The sequence below is a fragment of the Mauremys reevesii genome, linkage group 1 (assembly GCF_016161935.1).
Source record: "Mauremys reevesii isolate NIE-2019 linkage group 1, ASM1616193v1, whole genome shotgun sequence".
Classification (NCBI taxonomy): Eukaryota; Metazoa; Chordata; order Testudines; family Geoemydidae; genus Mauremys; species Mauremys reevesii.
The window spans coordinates 48,129,361-48,147,893 of NC_052623.1; the positions used below are offsets into that span (position 1 = coordinate 48,129,361).

Below are 18,533 nucleotides of genomic sequence, written 5' to 3' on the forward strand. Positions count from 1 at the left end.
GGAGGAGAGGGGGGGGGGAGTCCTTTCCTTAGTTGTCCCAAAGTCATTTTCCTGAATCTAGAGGCAGATGTCCCCAAGAGTTTAGAGAGACCATTATCCTGTCACATTATTTCTTAAGCCCCTTGTTTGACACAATGGTGCATTGCCAGAGCCAAACTTTTGAAATTGGAGATGTCTGTGTTTACTGTGATAAGCAGGGGGTGCTGTACTGACTACTGAGTGTCACTCTTCTACTGCCCAGGTACACACAATGAGCTGTGATATTAGAAGCTGAGCCATTAGTATGTTACTCTGGTCCGTGCCATTGTAGCCCCTGAAAATAGGCAAGCACCATTATGCTATCTCGGTGCTCACAATAACTTTGTCTCTCCATATTATTTTACAGCCTGTTGACTTTTTGTGGGATTTGTTTTGGATCATTTAGTTTTAAATCTTTTCCAGCCAATTTGAATCAATCAAAATGCCCCCAATGCAAGAAAACATTCAGTTGTGAAACAAAAAATGTATATATTTAAAATATACCTTAAGCAGAGAGAGATCCCATGCTCTGGGATCTTATGAGAATAATGCTGCTCTAACCTCTGATATGAACCCCCTAACAGCAGTTAGGGCTTATCTACACATGCAAGTTGTCCCACTTTAAATATACTGGTAGAGTTAAAGCAGTACCACCCACTAGTGAGAATGCAGCTATGTCACTATAAAGGTACTTAATATCCATATAGTTAGGAAGGGGAATAAGCTATTCCAGTGTAAAACACCTTCATCCTGGCATAACTGAGTCCACACAAAGGATTGTACTGGTACAACTATTTAAGTAAAAATGACACCCTTAACTGAAAGAGTTATCCATATGAAAAGTCTATACCAGGCCTTAGTAACCTTACTGTTCCTACAAACTTCACATAGGGGGCAGCAACTCCTTGTGAAATCAGTGCTACAGTACAGTCCTATTTTGAAAAGTGACTGCAAAATGAATGTTTGTTGCCTCCGTGATTTTCACATCCAATCCACTCAGTTCATAAGTAAAAATAAAAATACTTTTCTAACTGACATCCCCACAAATTCGACCTGCAATCTGAAAGCCAACCTGGGTTCTTTCTGCCTCATGCATCACCAACAGCAAACATTCAGCAAGAGGAATCTAGTTAATAATTGTGTTGATAATATCCAAACTGGAATAGAACCCAGCTGTTGTGTTAAACCCTGTCCTGAGTTTTTTTTAAATTGTCCACATAAAAATATGGCAATTAGTAATACCTCTCTCTTGTGCAGCTAGTAGTGGGTGAAAGGTTTTGGGATGGTTGTTTTAACCTATGCACATGTTCTGAAGCCTGATATTGAAAGAAAGCAGAGGGCAGAGAAATATGCTGAATTTGAACTAAAAGATTTTCAAGGCTTCTGGTGAGATTACAAATTTGTTTTAAGAACAGAATATACTCTGGAGAGGAGAGGAAGAGGCATATTTAGACTGTAGGAAATTCATCTTGAATAGGTCAAATTTGATGGGTATGAAGCTGCCACCTATTATGACATTTCTTTTCAATGGAGCACTTGGCAACTTATTGAGAGCGAGCTTTAAGTGTGGGAGAGAGAGCAGAGCATCATTAGCAGCAAAATGACATTGATCAGCATTAACCATGTGCTGGGCTGTTGGGCTTTCCTTTTCCTGATCCCAAAAGACATTCTGGCCAAACCAGATGAGAGCAGAGAACCAGATGACACTACCATCTGCATGGCTGTGTCCTGAGCAACTTCGAACTTCGAAGATGTAACCAAAAGGTTTTTGTTGTTCCCTTGTTATCAATTTCCAGCTTCATTTTATTCATCCTATCTTTCAAATTTTTGCTTCCTATCTAATAAAAGTCAGGCTTACCCCACCAGAAAAATTATATTTTTGTGATACTCCCCTCTCCCCATTGTCTGTGTATGTATCAAGAGCACAAATACCATGGACTTTTAAAGGGAGTTTGTGCTCCTAGGTCACTTAGATACATTTGAAAATTCCACCTTTAAACAACAGAACCTGATAGGTTTAATCTAAAATCAACTCCCTTTTTCTCAAGGACATTTAATACTATTAGAAAGCTACCAAGCCAAGATATTCTTCTTGGAAGGATTCCCATTGATCAGGCCCAAAATGAAGATTTACCTCATCTTGTGTGTCTTTAATGTTTTTACTAGTAGAGTGTGTTTGGTACTCTTCATCTTCAAAATGCTTTTATAGCCATTAACTAGTTTAATCCTCCCCACACTCCTGTCAGGTAAAAGGGTAGTTAGTATTCTCATTTTTACAGACAGAAGCTAATATAGACTTGGACTTGCAAAGTGGTGAGCACCCTGTGAGATCAAACTGGAAGTGATTTGCCAAAGGACAGGACCAGTATATCAGCCAAGATTAGAACTCAGAAGCTCCTAGTACTTGGTCATGTGTTTGGGTCACTAGATCACCGCTACAGATGATTTGAAGCTGGAAGATATTTACTATTTTGATATGACTAAAGGTTTTCACCATGAATGTACAGGGACTTAATTATCTGATAAGTAGAATCTTGTGGAACAAAATTACATTAATGCTATTTAAAGAGATGCACCCTACTGACAATCAACATGACAAACTAGTTGGAAAATGAGCTGGAGAAATATTTTACTCACTAAAAATGTGAGAGTGAAGGCATTGCTATTCTTATTAAGAAGAGACTATAAATTCAAGTGGGATTAAAGACAATGGACATGCAGGGAGAAGTTAAATGAATTCAGGGGCATGACAGATGCTATTTTCTCACTCCCAGCTGTCAGGATGACATTGCCACCAGTTACTGATATGAACCCTCAGGTTTTAAGTCCCTCTCTAGACAGTTCATCTACCCTTGCTGTGCCTCAAGGCTAGTTATCTTGCATTAGCTCCACTGTAGTTTTTCACACACAGTTGGCTTGGGTAATGCTCACTCTGACTGATGTGGACTGCTTGTATAGAGAAGAAGCAGTGTCTCTCACTAGAGATTGCAAATGCTAAAGAATTTATTAAGAGCTACAGGGATGTGCTGATCAGTCTTTGAGATAGAACTAACAACCCTCATAATTGAAATCCACACAAATTTCTTCTTTTCCAACTGTACAATTTTAATGCAGTTTAGTTACTATGGCTGGCCGTAGAATCTGTCCTACAGGCACTGCAATTCTAAATAGCAGCCCTTTGCAAATGTTTACTATGATTCATAATACCCTAATGAGGGAGGTTAGGGATCATTTCTTCACCCACCACTGCAGCGCAGCAACTTCTGGAGGGGACCATTGCTATTTTACAGAATACAGCAATACTACTAAACTGTAGGGCAGCAAGTAAGGAAGAACACCCTAGACAACTGAATCCTCAGAAGTAATGTGGGTAGACGGGATGTAATTACCTGAGTTGGAATTTGACTAGAACACTAGGACTGACACTCATCTGAGAGCATGTGTGAGAACTGCTGAAAGTGAGTGGAGAACTGAAGGATCAAGGGGTTGAAAATGGAGTGTATGAAGCTAGTATAGTACTTCCTTGGTAGTTAAAGAAAGATAACTTAGCTTCAAAAGTACTAAGAAAAGCAGAGAGTTGAAAAACCTCAGAGATATATAGAATTTCACAATCAACTTTATTGCAGTCAGGTACAACTCTGAAAGAATGGAAATTATCTCAGTTGCTTTCTTTCCTTCTAGTAAAGGACACATTTTTTTACTTTAACACCATCTCATAATCAAAATGCACACTGGCAATATCCAGGCCAATTTTCTAAAAAATGAAAGAATTAACTGAATGGAACATTGTGTTTCCTGATATATTACCCACTATGTGATCCCAGTGGCTGATCTCCTGACTGCGGCTGGCTCTTGTTTAAACCTGTAATGGTTTTGTCAGTCACTCACACAGAGCCACTAGCAACTTTCTTTAATCTCACAGCTGAAAGATAAAATAAATATGTGATTATATTATTTGCATCTATTGCATTTTGTTAAAAATGTTATTTGATCTCTCTCCACTAAAACTCCAGTCCCGGAAGCTGATGTACAGGGATGGACGTTTTACCACATGCTGAGCATCTGGCAGCACTGGAGCCTAACTACAATAGTCTTCATCACAATTCCCTTTTTTCAGGGATTACTTATTACTTTTTGTCATGTATTCATTTAAAAACCAAAAAGACAAATAACATACAGAAAACTTTGACAGGTGTACTTAGAGTGTGGGGGAAGAGGGAGCTGTGGTAATATAAAGAAAAAGGGGGAAAACATAATATAGTCATACCCCAATAAAGATATAAACTCTTTGCCATAAAAATTTCCTTCCACTGGAAACTTGTTTTACAGTCTCACCAGAGGAACAAGTGTCTTTACAACTGAGTGTTAAGTTATGAAGTGTAGAAACCACTGAATATGAGGGAAATTACCAATGTCAGGTGCTGTTTTGTATGATGGAGAAAAATCAGTCTTTTATTAAATTAAATATAGATGTAGTAACTCTTTATGAACTGATAGAGCCTCTCAACTACAAACTACACATGCTTTAAAGCTTGTCTAGGTATATTGCATCTCAAGTTGTTATCTGCTCAGTTTGTGTACAGCATAGGTATTTTGGGATGGAAGACTTGAAGGAAAAAAGACTAAAACAAAAAGATGCTTAGAAAATAGTATAAGTGGCTTGATACATGGCATGTCTCCTGAACAATGTCCCTGCATAGCATGATAGGGTATTGTACTGGTGTGCATCTTTCAAAGAAAACATAAAACTGGCACCCTGACCACTTTTATTCATTAGAAATTCCATGGCACTTTTTGCAAGACTAGGAGTGTCAATCCCGTTTCCTAGCCAAATTCCAATGTAAAGTTCATTCTGCCTATTTAAATTCTACTGCAATTTCAACCTGCTGATGGTTGTGTACTTGCCAACAGTTGCCCTGTTGCACCACAAAGGTGGCTTCTTTTAAGAAGTAAAGTTTGCAAAGCATTTTGAAAACGGATAATTCTCCTCACACACTTAGGCCTGGTCTACACTGGAGGGGTGGGGGGGATCAATCTAAGGGTACGTCCAGACTACCTGCCGTATCGGAGGGTAGCGATCGATTTTTTGGGGATCGATATATCGCATCTCATCTAGACGCGATATATCAATCCCCGAACGCGCTCCCATCGACTCTGGAACTCCACCAGAGTGAGCGGTGGTAGCGGAGTCGACACGGGGAGCCGCGGACGTCGATCCCGTGCCGTGAGGACCCAAGGTAAATCAATCTAAGATACTTCGACTACAGCTAAGCTATTCACGTAGCTGAAGTTGCGTATCTTAGATCGATACCCACCCCCAGTGTAGACCAGCCCTTAGATATGCAACTTCAGCTACGAGAATAGCGTAGCGGAAGTCGACGTATCTTAGGCTACGTCTATACTACCCGCCCGGGTCGGTGGGTAGCGTTCGACTTCTCAGAGTTTGATATATCGCGTCTCATCTAGACGCGATATATTGAACTCCGAACGCGCTCCCGTCGACTCCGGAACTCCTCCACTGCGAACGGCGGTGGCGGAGTCGATGGGGGAGCCGCGGCCTTCGATCCCGCGGCGTCTGGACGGGTGAGTAGTTCGAACTAAGGTAGTTTGAGTTCAGCTACGCTATTCGCATAGCTGAACTTGCGTACCTTTGTTCAACCCCCCCCCCCCCCCCCCAGTGTAGACCAGGCCTTAGATCCAATTAAAATTACTTACTTCCCGTCATCATCCAGCTGGAGTTCAGCAGTCGACGGGAGAGCGATCAAGGATCGATTTATCCCGTCTACACTACACGCAGGTTGAAACGATAGGGTATTAGTGCTCATTCAGATTATACCGAATTTGTAATAAAAATAACAATTAAGGAAATAAAACAAAAATAGGTTAAAATACTTAAGTAAACAACAAACGCTGGTTTCCTGTGGCTCCTGCCTAAGGCAGGTAAGTATGAGAGGACAGGGCACAGAGGATCACTCTGCAGTAGGTAAACACAAAGGTTGGGTAAGTAACTGTCACTCTTTGAGTTTCAGACTGTCAGTTTCCCTCTTGTCAGACTTTGAAATTCACTCAAACTTTTTTTGGTGGCTTAACATAAATGCCATTTGCTTTACTAGCAGATTCTCTTTTAACTGAACGAGCTAGTGTCTTCTTAAGCCTGAAGCCGCTAACTTCTTTTCCAGCTAGGTTGGGAAGCAGCTATGTGTCCTCTCATGGATTTTGCTGCCTCATTTTTTAACTTTATATTCGCTCGCTATTGGGTGGCCTGACACTTGAGCTGCTCTTTGATTTAGCAGCCCCTGCCTTGCACGTTCAGCTCGGTTCCCCCAGCCGCTCGCTTTCCCCCGTCAGAATGAGCATGTCTGGCTAGTGGAGTTGAACTACGACAATCAAACGCTGCTCCTCCGCCCCGCGGCTGTCCCCCTGCGGGAGACTAAGGCGAGGGGGGTGGCTGGGATAAGACGCATGCGCGCCTAGAGGGTGCTGGGTGCCTATAATAACACCGAGAAAGCAAGTGCGAGACGCCCGAGCCTCAGTGGCTGCTTGTCTCGCCAGCAGAGAGCGACACAACCCGGGCGCCAGCGGCTGCCGCCGGTGCTTCTGCCGCGCAGCCTGAGGAGCGAGGCCGAGTAGCCAGCGGCACAGCAAGGATCCGGGCGGAGGGCGCCGCGGGAGAGACACGCCGCGAGGCAGCTCCGCGCCCCCTACCAGCCCCCTACCCCAGCCTGCAGCCAGGAGGGCGCCGCGCTGCCCCGGGGGGTGTCGCCCCGCAGCGGAGGGATGTAACTTGGCGGTGCCAGGCTGGCGGCTCCGGCGGGCGCGCCGCGGTGAAGGAGGAGCCGGGACAGGGGCTTTCCCCGCTGAGCGGCGCAGAGGGACTGAGCCCCGGCACCTCCAGCCCGGCGGTGCCCACTTCGGATGCGGCTTCGAATCATGCAAGGAAAGTTTGAGCGGGATGGCCGGGCCGAGCGAGCGGAGTAACAGCAGCCGCCCGTGCCCAGTGGCTGCCCCTGCGGGGCTCGGCTCGGCTGCCAGGGGAGCCCGGGGCAGCCTCCCGCGCCCCCGCGGGCTCGGCCCTGCGACCCGGACAGGAGGTCGAGCTGTGGCGGCGCCGGGACAGTCCCGCCTCTGATGCTCCTGGAGTTTCCTGCCGCATCGCTGCCCCCGCCGGCGTGTGGATCTGCCGGGCGGGCACGGCGCCCCGGGCTGTGGGGGCTGCCCCTGGCGAGCCGCGGCCAGCTCCCGTTGCTCCCCCGCCGAGCTGGTAGCGATGGGGAGGGAAGCCCTGGTTCTGTGAAGCGCTTCGCCGGACCCGCTGCCCTGGGTGCCTGGAGAGGGGCAGGCGCCAGCCGCGGACACTGCAATCCAGCCGCCGCCTCCTAGGGGCTGGCCGGGGCTTTCCTTCGGGCGACCAGCGCCGGAGCACGGAGCGCCGGGCACTTCGGGAAGAGCCTCCGACCCCCCGTTCCTGGCGGGCGGCTGGCAGAAGAGCCCCGTGGGCTCCCAGCTTCTGGGTGTTAGGCTCCCCTGCGAGCAGCTGCTTCACCCCCCTCCACTCAGAGCCGTGTTAGTAGGAGACTCCCGCCACTTCCACAGCGGGGTGCTGTGTCCCTATCATCCCGCCCCCCCCCCCGGCATAGCGGGGTGCTGTGTTCCTATCCCGCCCCCCCCCGGCATAGCGGGGTGCTGTGTTCCTATCCTCCCGCCCCCCCCGGCCCAGCGGGGTGCTGTGTTCCTATCCCGCCCCCCCCCCGGCATAGCGGGGTGCTGTGTCCCTATCATCCCGCCCCGGCATAGCGGGGTGCTGTGTTCCTATCCCGCCCCCGGCATGGCGGGGTGCTGTGTTCCTATCCCACCCCGGCATGGCGGGGTGCTGTGTCCTATCATCCCCGGCCCGGGCATAGCGGGGTGCTGTGTCCCTATCCCGCCCCCCCGGCCCGGGCATAGCGGGGTGCTGTGTTCCTATCCCCCCCCCGGCATAGCGGGGTGCTGTGTTCCTATCATCCGCCCCCGGCATAGCGGGGTGCTGTGTTCCTATCATCCCGCCCCCGGCATAGCGGGGTGCTGTGTTCCTATCCCACCCCCCCCGGCATAGCGGGGTGCTGTGTCCCTATCATCCCCCCCGGCCCGGGCATAGCGGGGTGCTGTGTTCCTATCCCGCCCCCCCGGCCCGGGCATAGCGGGGTGCTGTGTTCCTATCCCCCCCCCGGCATAGCGGGGTGCTGTGTTCCTATCCCGCCCCCCCCCCGGCATAGCGGGGTGCTGTGTTCCTATCCGCCCCAGGCATAGCGGGGTGCTGTGTTCCTATCCCGTCCCCCGGCATAGCGGGGTGCTGTGTTCCTATTCCGACCTCGCCCCTACACCCGGGACAGCTGGTTGCTTTGTCCCGTCCCCCCTTGCACAGCTGGGTGCTAGCAGAGGAGCCCTGTGCGTGCTGAGCCCCCGCCGCCCTTTCCTGCCGGGCGCGCTGCTGCCCCGGCCGCCGCCGCTGAGCGGTGCCATGTGGAGCGGGCGCTGCTGGCTGCTGCTGGCGGCGCTGGGCTGGCTGCTGCCGGCGGGGGCCGGGGCCAGCGGCGAGTACTGCCACGGCTGGCTGGACGCGCAGGGCGCCTGGCGGGACGGGTTCCAGTGCCCGGAGCGCTTCGACGGCGGGGACGCCACCATCTGCTGCGGCAGCTGCGCCTTGCGCTACTGCTGCTCCAGCGCCGAGGCCAGGCTGGACCAGGGCGTGTGCGACAACGACCGGCAGCAGGGGGCAGACGAGCAGGGCCGGCCGGACAAAGACGGCCCGGATGGCGCAGCAGGTACGCGGCTTCCCCCCCGCCAGCCTAGCCTGGCCCAGCGCAGCCCCCTCCCGGAGCCCTGGCGGCTCTGCAGCGTGTCCGCTGGGCAGATGTGCCCCATGGGCGCGGGGCAGCTAGGCGAGCAGGCAGTTCAGTCTCTCATGGGAGGGTGCTTATGGGACAGCCAGGCTTAGCCACTCCGAGCTCCCGGGCAAAAGGAGGCGCTGGCACTGCCAATCCAGAGTGCCCCCAGCCAGGCTGGCTGCCAGGTGTCCTGGTGAGCCCAGGCTCTACCTTCACAGGTACCTGAACATAGGTCTGAGAGCACCCGGCCCTGCAGGGTTAATGGCATCAGCCTAATGGCTAGTGGCCTGGGAACAAGCCCTCAGTGCAGAGACTTCTTGGGAGCAGGGGCTGACTGGTAAACATTCCTACATCTCTGACACATCTTTTAATGAGGGGAGCTGCAACCCCTCATTTTCAGCCCTGCCTATGACAGCTGAGCCTTTAACTGCTACCTGGGATGTTGTTAATAGACCTGTAGGGAGTTATTGCTATTGACTTCAGAGGGACCAAGATTTGGCTGGTCATGGTGAATCCACATGTACTTATGGGTAATTCCTCTTAGTTTTAGAGCACATATTTTTTATTACTAATACTTCTGGCAGTAGGATCAGTTGAAAAATGAGACAAAAGAAGAGAATATGTTCCTGCCTTAAATGTAAATCAAACACTTTTTTTTTTCTAACAACAACAGAAGGACATACACACAAATATCCTCAGTTTGTTGTCAGGGTCATGATAAAATTAGGACCGAAATGCAAATGTCAAATCTTTGGACTCCAAATAAGACTTGTCAATTAGTCCATCACTTGCAACTATTAAAATCAGAAACATGGAAAAAGCTAAGTTACTGTCAAGGAGTTTGGATACTTTACGAATGACAAAACCTTTGATTGTTTTTTAAGTTCTGCATTTATTTAAATGACAACACCACTTGTCTCCAGAATGTCTTGAACAAGTTGTGTCAGACCTATACAGCAGCAGTATACTTAATCATTCCTTCAGCTTTGTTTGCACTTCCAATTAAAAAAGAAAGGGGGAAAAAACCCTGAAAGGGAACAACTGTTTCAGGAAAAATAACTTCTATTACACAGGATTTCAAAATGACTTCTAACCAGTCACCATAGTCTAATTGTATAAATTCTTCAAGCCTAGATACCACCTTTTAAGACTGCATTTATGACTAAATATCAAGGATGAACTAGAGTCTTTTTTAGTGCTCTTTGGGAAAAGCCTCAGTGGCTCTCTAGCACATTTGCTGGCCATACACAAATACTGAACACACTAGAACTAGCCTGAAGTGGTGTTATAATTAGGACAGATTTGGAAAACTTGTGTGTTGCAGACTGTAGCAAGTGCAGGCACCTGCTAAAGAGCTACAGGATTTGGCCAGTGCAGAAATAAACAATTATACTAGAAACTGTTTGTTAAAAGGTGTTAAAATTACAAAAAATGATAGGCTAAACAGCCTTTAGTTTAATAATTATGCGTATGTAAGTGACTCTGTTAGCCATTCCAGTTTCAGCGAAGATGACTCAATTTATATGTTAAAAACAAGTGATTTTTTCTAAAAATCACGTATTAGATTTATTTGCTGCTCACCACGATCTGATAGCTGTCACTAGTCTTTGTGAATGTCTTGTGTCCTGCACATCTCATTAGTAATAGTTCCAGCTGATGTGGTCAGGTAATGCCATCTCAAGGGTTAGTAATACTTAAGTCTTGGGGCTGACAGTCTTAAACGAAAAGGATGAGTCCCAGCCATGTTGGCTGTAAGAGAGATGTGATCCCCCTTTTTGTAGCATTTTGAGCATCTCATAGTCTTTAAGAGAACCTGTGAGGAAGGGGAGTAGCTAAGTGGGGCACAGAGAGACTGATGAATTTCCTAGTGAATTTCCAAAGATCACACAAGGCGGCAGTGGTAGAAGAAGGACTTAAACCAGGTCTTGGAAGTCCCAACCTACCACCCTAACTGCTGGGCCATCCTTTCTCTGTGGGCAGAGCTCCAATTTAAGCTCTTTGAAAATCCCAACCATTAATTTCTGCAGAATCTATATTTTCTTTAGTCCTTTTATTAAAAGTAGCAAATGGAATGTTTAGTTTCCAGAATCATTTCTCCCTGGAGGAATGCTGTGTGACTGAAAGAAATAAGCAGTGGATTCTCTTGTTCTCTTTGTATAACTTTGTTTTTTAGGTTTGGCCTTTGTAGCAACTCCTAATAACAGTGGTTTTGTTTCTTTTTATAGTGCCCATTTATGTGCCATTCCTTATAGTTGGATCTGTTTTTGTTGCCTTTATCATCTTGGGGTCTCTAGTAGCAGCTTGTTGCTGCAGATGCCTGCGACCCAAGCAAGAGCCACAGCAGAGCCGAGCACCTGGAGGTAATCGGCTGATGGAGACTATTCCCATGATTCCAAGTGCCAGTACCTCCCGTGGTTCCTCTTCTCGTCAATCAAGTACTGCTGCCAGCTCCAGTTCCAGTGCCAATTCAGGTGCCAGAGCCCCCCCTACTAGGTCACAGACCAACTGCTGTTTGCCAGAAGGGACCATGAATAATGTCTATGTCAACATGCCTACTAATTTCTCAGTACTGAACTGCCAGCAGGCTACCCAGATTGTGCCACACCAAGGGCAGTATCTGCACCCACAGTATGTAGGTTATGCTGTCCAACATGACTCTATGCCTATGACCCCGGTGCCACCTTTCCTGGATGGTCTGCAAAGTGGATACAGGCAGATTCAGTCTCCCTATCCCCATGCCAATAGTGAACAGAAGATGTACCCAGCAGTGACTGTGTAATTTAAAAAAAATCACATATTTTAGCACCTAAGCAGAGGAGAAATACTTTTGGAATGAAGCTTGTAGAACCTCATTTGTAAATAATTTTGAAAGACTCATGCATGTCAGACAGTGTTTATAAACCATTTCTTTACATTGGATTCAGTTGCCAAAAACTGTGTAATGATATCTTTGAATTACCATTTCCAGATATGCTTCCATTCCAGTTCATGATTAACAGTGGCAATGGATTATGCTGAAGATGCATATGCATTTCAGATAACTGTGTGTGAGAGAGAAATGCCTGAGCTATTAAGTGCCCTTCAGGTATGGCACGGTGAAAGCATTTGGCTACTTCATAAAAAGAGTTTTGTTACACTGTGCAAGATCACAGTATTTAAGAAACCTCTCTTCTCCTCCTCTCTTCCACCAACTTTACAACATTTCATATTGCTTTACAGACAATCACATTGTCAATGGAAGACTAAACCGTGCAATTATTGTAAGTTAGAAACCTGCTACCAAGTCCTATGATTTCTTACCCACCTTAGGTTCAAGGTGGAATGAGGTGTTATTCTTAGTTTTTCACAAGATTATTTTCTTTGTCTCTTATATTTATGTAGGAATTAGAAGTGTGTAAAACATTCAGCTCTAACTTCCAGTGCACTTGGAATCATTCTCGATTTGAGTTTGACTCACGTTCAGGAACCAATAGGGGTTTGCACAGTCTTTGTTTATCTCAGTGAACTTTAATAAAAAACAGATATGAGGTTATTGCTTTCATCAAAATCTTTGATACTGCTGTTGTCCTATGCATTTCAAGTTTGAACTGTGCTTGCAGAGAAAGGTCATTTAGCACACCTCTACCTTGATAGAACTCTGTCCTCGAGAGCCAAAAAATCTTACCGCATTATAGGTGAAACCGCGTTATATCAAACGTGATTTGATCCGCCGGAGTGCGCAGCCCCGCCCTCCCGGAGCGCTGCTTTACCGCATTATATCTGAATTTGTGTTATATCGGGTGGCGTTATAACGGGGTAGAGGTGTATCTTCAAATATGGCTACTAATCCCACTTCCTGTGAAACATAAACCTGTGTGAATGTGCACAAACATGTCAAACCAAGATCTTTCCCATGGGTTTGTAATGCAATTCAACCATGGGAAAATGGGATTCATTCTAACCCAAACCTTTCTGAACTCCAGGGCCTGCTGACCCGTTCTGATGCTAAAATATTGCCAATCCAAAGGGAATTTGGAAGGATTTGCACAGCTAGACTAGGAGTCAGTTTCTGGAAATACTATTTTTTGTTATTTGTGTTGAGAATGAACAAAACAACAACCAAAACACTCAAGTCCTAATAGCTTTTCATTTTGTATAATTGCTTTATAAGTAAAATATTTCTGCACAATGTAGAAATCTTTAAGCCTTCAAGCAGATGGCATGTTGCAGAGGGTGACTTTGCACTAAAACCTTTGATTCCATTTGTGATAAAATAGATAATCTCCTGAGTTTAAAGAAGCAACCAATATGCAGTAAAAGCTGTGTTATCCAGCCCTGTACCAACCGGAAAGTTCTATAAACCGGCATTTCTAATCTTCATAGACAGTCTGGTTTATAGTCTGGTTGGCATGGGGCTGGCAGGTTCCCTACCTGGCTGCATATGGCTCCCCGGAAACAGTGACCTGTCCCTGCTGCTCTTAGGTGGAGGCATGGCTAGACAACTGTGCGCGCTGCCTCCACCCACAGCCCCTCCCCTCCCCAATAGCGCCCATTGGCTGCGGTTCCCGGCCAATGGGAGCTGCAGAGCCAGTGCTTAGGGCAGGGGCAGCATACAGAGTCACCTAGCTGCGCCTCCACCTAGGAGCAGCAGGGACAGGTTGCTGCTGGCGGGGAGATGCCCGAGGTGAGTGCCGCCTGGATCCGGCACCCTGCACCCTTCTGTGTCCCAACCTTCTGCCCCAAGCCCCTTCCCACACCCAAACTCCCTCCCAGAGCCCACACCCCGTCCCGTGCCCCAAACTCCAGCCCTGCACCCAAACTCTTAGTTAACTGGAATTTTTCACTTACCGGCAAACCCCGCCCCCCCAAATATGCTAGATGAAAAAGCTTTTACTGTACAAGGAATAATCTGTCTGTGTTAATTGTAACATGCATTTCATACTTCTTTAAAACAAAACCAACAATGTCTTTAAGGCTGCTTTCATCGTTTTAAATTAATCTGCATTTCAATCAATTTGTTCTTTATGTTTGGAATGACAGTATAGTACCGAGGGCATAATGAAAACATTAAATTGCTTTAACCAGACTAGAACTGATAAAATGTTTTCTTAGGGCAGGTCTACACTATGGGGGAAAATCGATATAAGATACGCAACTTCAGCTACGTGAATAACGTAGCTGAAGTCGAAGTATCTGATATCGAATTACTTACCGTCCTCACGGCATGGGATCGACGTCCGCGGCTCCCCATGTCGACTCCGCTACCGCCGTTCGCGTTGGTGGAGTTACGGAGTCGACATGAGCGCGTTCGGGGATCGATATATCGCGTCTAGATGAGACGCGATATATCGATCCCCGAGAAATCGATTGCTACCCGCCGATACGGCGGGTAGTGAAGACGTACCCCTATTGTCTGATACTGATTCCTTATGTTGCAATGAATCTGATACTAACAATTTTGTTACATGGACTGTATGTCAGGTGCAATGATTTATTTGTAAACATGCAACACAAAAAAGCAAAAGGAAGAGATGTTCTTTACCACTGACATAAGAAAAGGAGTAGGGATTTTACATCAGGTCTGCTACTGTTGGCTGATACCATAACAATAGTATAGCATATATAACTTTTAAGAAAGAGGCATCCTTTGAGCCACTTTATTTCTTTTGACTAGAAAAGACAGGCTGATCTTGAGAAGTGCTGGGTGCCTCCTACAAAGCATTGAAGCCCAAATTTTTAAAGCTATTTAGACATTGCTCTGCTCAGCAGTTTAAGTCTTAAGGATATTAGGCACCTAGTGGGATTGTCAAAAGCACCTAAGCACCCAACTCCTATGGGAAGTGGGCATCTAAATAACTTTGAGGAACTAGGCCTTTCAGTGCTGTGCAGAGCAACGTCTAAATACTTTTAGAGCTAGGCCTAAATGCCCTCAACTTTTGTTGGCTTCAAGAGGAATTAAAGGTGCTCAGCATCTCACAGGATCAGGTCCATTGTTTCTTTTCTGGAAGACAGTTTCCCAGAGCCTGATGTTAGCTTTTTCAACTGTGAATAAAGTTAGCGCTCTATTTTTCTCTCTCTCCCAGAATGCACTGCATTCATTGCACATGCCCTGTTAAGGACACCTGCTCTGATTTATGAAATTCAGGTGAATCTCTTTGTACATTGTTTACTTGTTTAAAAAAAATTAAGTTAAATTTAAGTATGTAGAAATTAATTTACAACTGTTGGGAAAAAAACCAAACCCTGAGTTGTAATAAAAGGAAGTTTGTGAGATGTGGTGTTTTATATCTTGTGTATAATAATGTAAAATCAATGTTAACATTTGGTAAAGTTTTTAAATCTCTTACAGGGCACTTGACATAAAGTGTTTCTTACAAGTGAAGAAAAAACCCCTTGTTTAATAAATATTTTATGGTGTGATTTTTTTTTATTGCTGTCAAACTACTGTAATAACATATGCTTCAGTTTTTGACTTAGTTTTCTTGACTAAGCACAACTCTCTAGCTCTCTAATGAATAGCCGAATGCTCCATATTATAGCAAACAATAATTTTTGATCCTTTAAATTTGATTTAAAAGAATAGAAAATATTGGAAAATGCCATTCTTCCTCATGCTCACACCTTTAAGAAACTCAAAGTGTAACTGAATTAGTGTGGCAGAATCTGGTCCATAATACATGCATTCTGTTACAGAGCAGCTTTAAGTCTGAGATAAACACCAACTGCATGTAGTGTGTAGAAACTAAATCAAAGAACAGTTTTTGTGCCTTTAATTAATTTGAAAATAGTGCTCCCTTTCAAGGGTACTGATTCACCCAGGGACTTCATGTGAGTAGTCCCCACTGGTTTCAGTTAGTCTGCTCAGGTACTTAAATTTAAGCACTTGCTTAAGTACCTTGTTGATTAGGATCTGAGCTGTCTCATGGAAGGGTACTGTATTCTAGCTCCCAACTGCATCCAAATCATCTAACATCTTTCATATTATAATCTACATCTGGCAATATCACACACTGGACCAATCCTGCCTCTACTGAATTCACTGGGCACTTTGCCATTAACTACATCTGTAGCAGAAACAGAGTCAGTACTTTCCTCTCTACAGGGGAAAAAATGTTCTAAAGTGATATATTCAGTTTAAGTTTTGACAGATTCTTAACCTCTAGTTTGCATGCCCAATGACTGATGAAGAAACAATAGCTGTTGCTGGTGATATTAATCTCTACAATAATGGTAGACAAATGCTTTGAGATTAGTTAAATCTACAGATTTTCATTAAAATGACACTTAAAGTAATCATGTAAAAATGATGCAGATGTGTCCACAATTGCTTTCTGTTCCATAAATAACTTACCAGCTCCTCAGAGTTAAAGGGTGGAATTACAGAGCTATCTGTTTCTTGATGGTCTAAAAGTTACCAAAAGGTGGGATGAAAAAGCTTTAATTTTGGGTTATTACCATGGAATTTTTTTAAGAGGAAATTTTTTGTTATATTTATCAGCTAAGAATTTATTTCTAATATTTCATGGTAAAATGTTTGCCTTCTCCTTTTCCTTCCTAAACTGAGATGAAGCTTTTCACTCAGGTCAGTAATCCTTTGCCAGTTAAAATATTTTTCCTAAATAAAACAAAAATTCCATTGTGGTAAAGTGGCACATTTCAGTACAGTGGCACTCCAATGTCTGAGACTAGAACTAGGATTTTGAATTCTTGGTGCTTGCTACTTCATTCAGTTTCCAAATGTTGGTTAGACTGGCATAGAGATTATTGACATTTGTGATGAGAAGCAGGGCAGATGTTCTGCTGGAAGCAAAGGAGGAAAAAAATGTATTAATAGGAAATTGGACCCTGTCACTTATAAATGCTGTTGACTGAAAAATGGGAAAGAACTGTGGGAAAATTTACACAACCATGGTTGAGCGGGTTTAGTACATACCTGAAATATAAAAGCATTCAGAACTCTTCAGAGATTATAGGCACAGGGTAAAAACATTCTATCAAGGGTGTTACAAAAAGCTAGCAGAGGAGGGAGTGGTTCATGGTTTGTAGAGACCATGTTAGCTTGATGGATGCTCAGAAGTAAGGCTGGCTGAAAATTTTCCATCATAACTTTTTCAATGGAAAATTGAGGTTCTGACTAAACAAAAATGTCTCAAAAATATCTGCTTTCTGTGGAAAAATTTAATTCTTCATTAAAAACAAAATATTTCAGTTTTTGGCCCCAAAAAGTTGGTATTCAAATTACAGCTGAAAAGAATCAAAATGTTTCATGGAAATGTTAGACAAACATATTTTGTTTTGTTTTTATCACCATTTTCTCCAGAAAAAAAAGCCCCTTCTTTTTTACTGACTCTACCCAGAACAACAACATACAGACGGATCAATATTTCAGTAATTTTTCTGATGTGTAAATTGGATCTTTTCTTGCAGTTAAGAAGTGAGAGCAGAGCAGATGTAAATTGCTTTCAAAATGAGTGAGAGCACAAATTATTACACTTTTTATTGAAGTTGGAAAGATAAGGGAGGCAACTTCTTTAGTGCTAAGCTGGGTGTGTTTACTTATTTAGAGAGTATAAGCTATTTATGTAGTCAGAATTTGTGGGGTGTTTTTAGTACAGCTCAGAAAGAAGAGCCCTATTTTCAACATTGTAACTTGAAAGAATTTAGAGGATTATAGTAGCTATCAGATATTCTATGTGACAAATGTCCAAGAATTTGTATGTGTGTGTGTATAATTCACAAACACAGTACTGTATTTAGCTAACACCCCTATCCTTAAATATCTAAAAGGGGTAAAATGTCTCAGCTTTGTGTGTGGTTTTAGCCATGTTGCCCCCTTTACAGCTAAAAAGCCAAGCACCCCATACAATATTCACACTGAAGACTGTGACAAAACCCAACAGGGACTAACCTCCTGTCTTTCCCTCTTGTAGGCCTGTGATGGGGTTGACAGACTCCACACTAAAACACAGCAAGGTATTGAGCAATTCTGGGCTAGCTGAGGCCCTGCATCTCCAACGGCTGCAGGATATGCTCCAGCTGGAGGGAAAGTTTAAAAGGGCTCTGGTAGCACAGATGCAGGAGATACAGGCTGCACCAGGAAGTGAGGCTGATGCTTGGAGCATGGGATAGGTGATTACACAACATTACTAAGGGCCCTCCAGAAGCAGTGATCCATACTCACTCTGGACCTTTTGGAGTTGGGAGCCCTGAGAGGCCCTGGAGAATGGGGCACTGTTTCCCTGGCAGACTAAACTGAGCTCTCTAATACTACGACCTTGCCCTAAATGGAGGAGCAGTAGACTGGTAGGAAGTGAACTGTGGGGATGTAAATTGGGATGGACCAACAAGTGGTCTGGACACTGCAACAGCCCTTCATGGCCTTGGGTCAGGTCCCAGTACCCTGATCCTCCTCCAGTGGGAGAAGAAGGGACACACAGGAGGAACTGAGGCCTGCCAATGACTCATCAGGGTCACCCCCTCCAGAACAGACTGAAGAGAACTGTGGAGCCATTACCTGACCAGTAGGCCAGCTGGATATCGGACTGACCTGCTACAAAGCCCTGGTCTAATTCCCACTGAAGTCAATGGAAAGACTTATATTGGGTTGAATTGGGCCCATAGTAAAGATGAAGTGGGCCCAATGACTTGACTTAAGGCTGAAACATCAGTCCT

At 45.2% G+C, this 18,533-nt stretch overlaps 1 protein-coding gene across 3 annotated transcripts; it reads left to right on the forward strand.

The window, feature by feature from the left end:
* The first annotated feature begins 8,361 nt into the window (after positions 1–8,361).
* Positions 8,362–18,350, forward strand: SHISA2 (shisa family member 2). Of its 3 annotated transcripts, XM_039507209.1 has the most exons (3): positions 8,362–8,819; positions 11,108–11,353; positions 17,792–18,350. In XM_039507209.1, the coding sequence occupies exons 1-3, from the start codon at positions 8,516–8,518 to the stop codon at positions 17,797–17,799; spliced, it is 558 nt and encodes a 185-aa protein (XP_039363143.1). In that variant the 5' UTR covers positions 8,362–8,515; the 3' UTR covers positions 17,800–18,350. The 3 variants fall into 3 exon arrangements, with proteins under 3 accessions (XP_039363143.1, XP_039362970.1, XP_039363062.1); XM_039507036.1 differs by lacking the exon at positions 17,792–18,350 and having other exon boundaries at positions 11,108–13,461; XM_039507128.1 differs by lacking the exon at positions 17,792–18,350 and having other exon boundaries at positions 11,177–13,461.
* Positions 18,351–18,533: the final 183 nt, after the last annotated feature.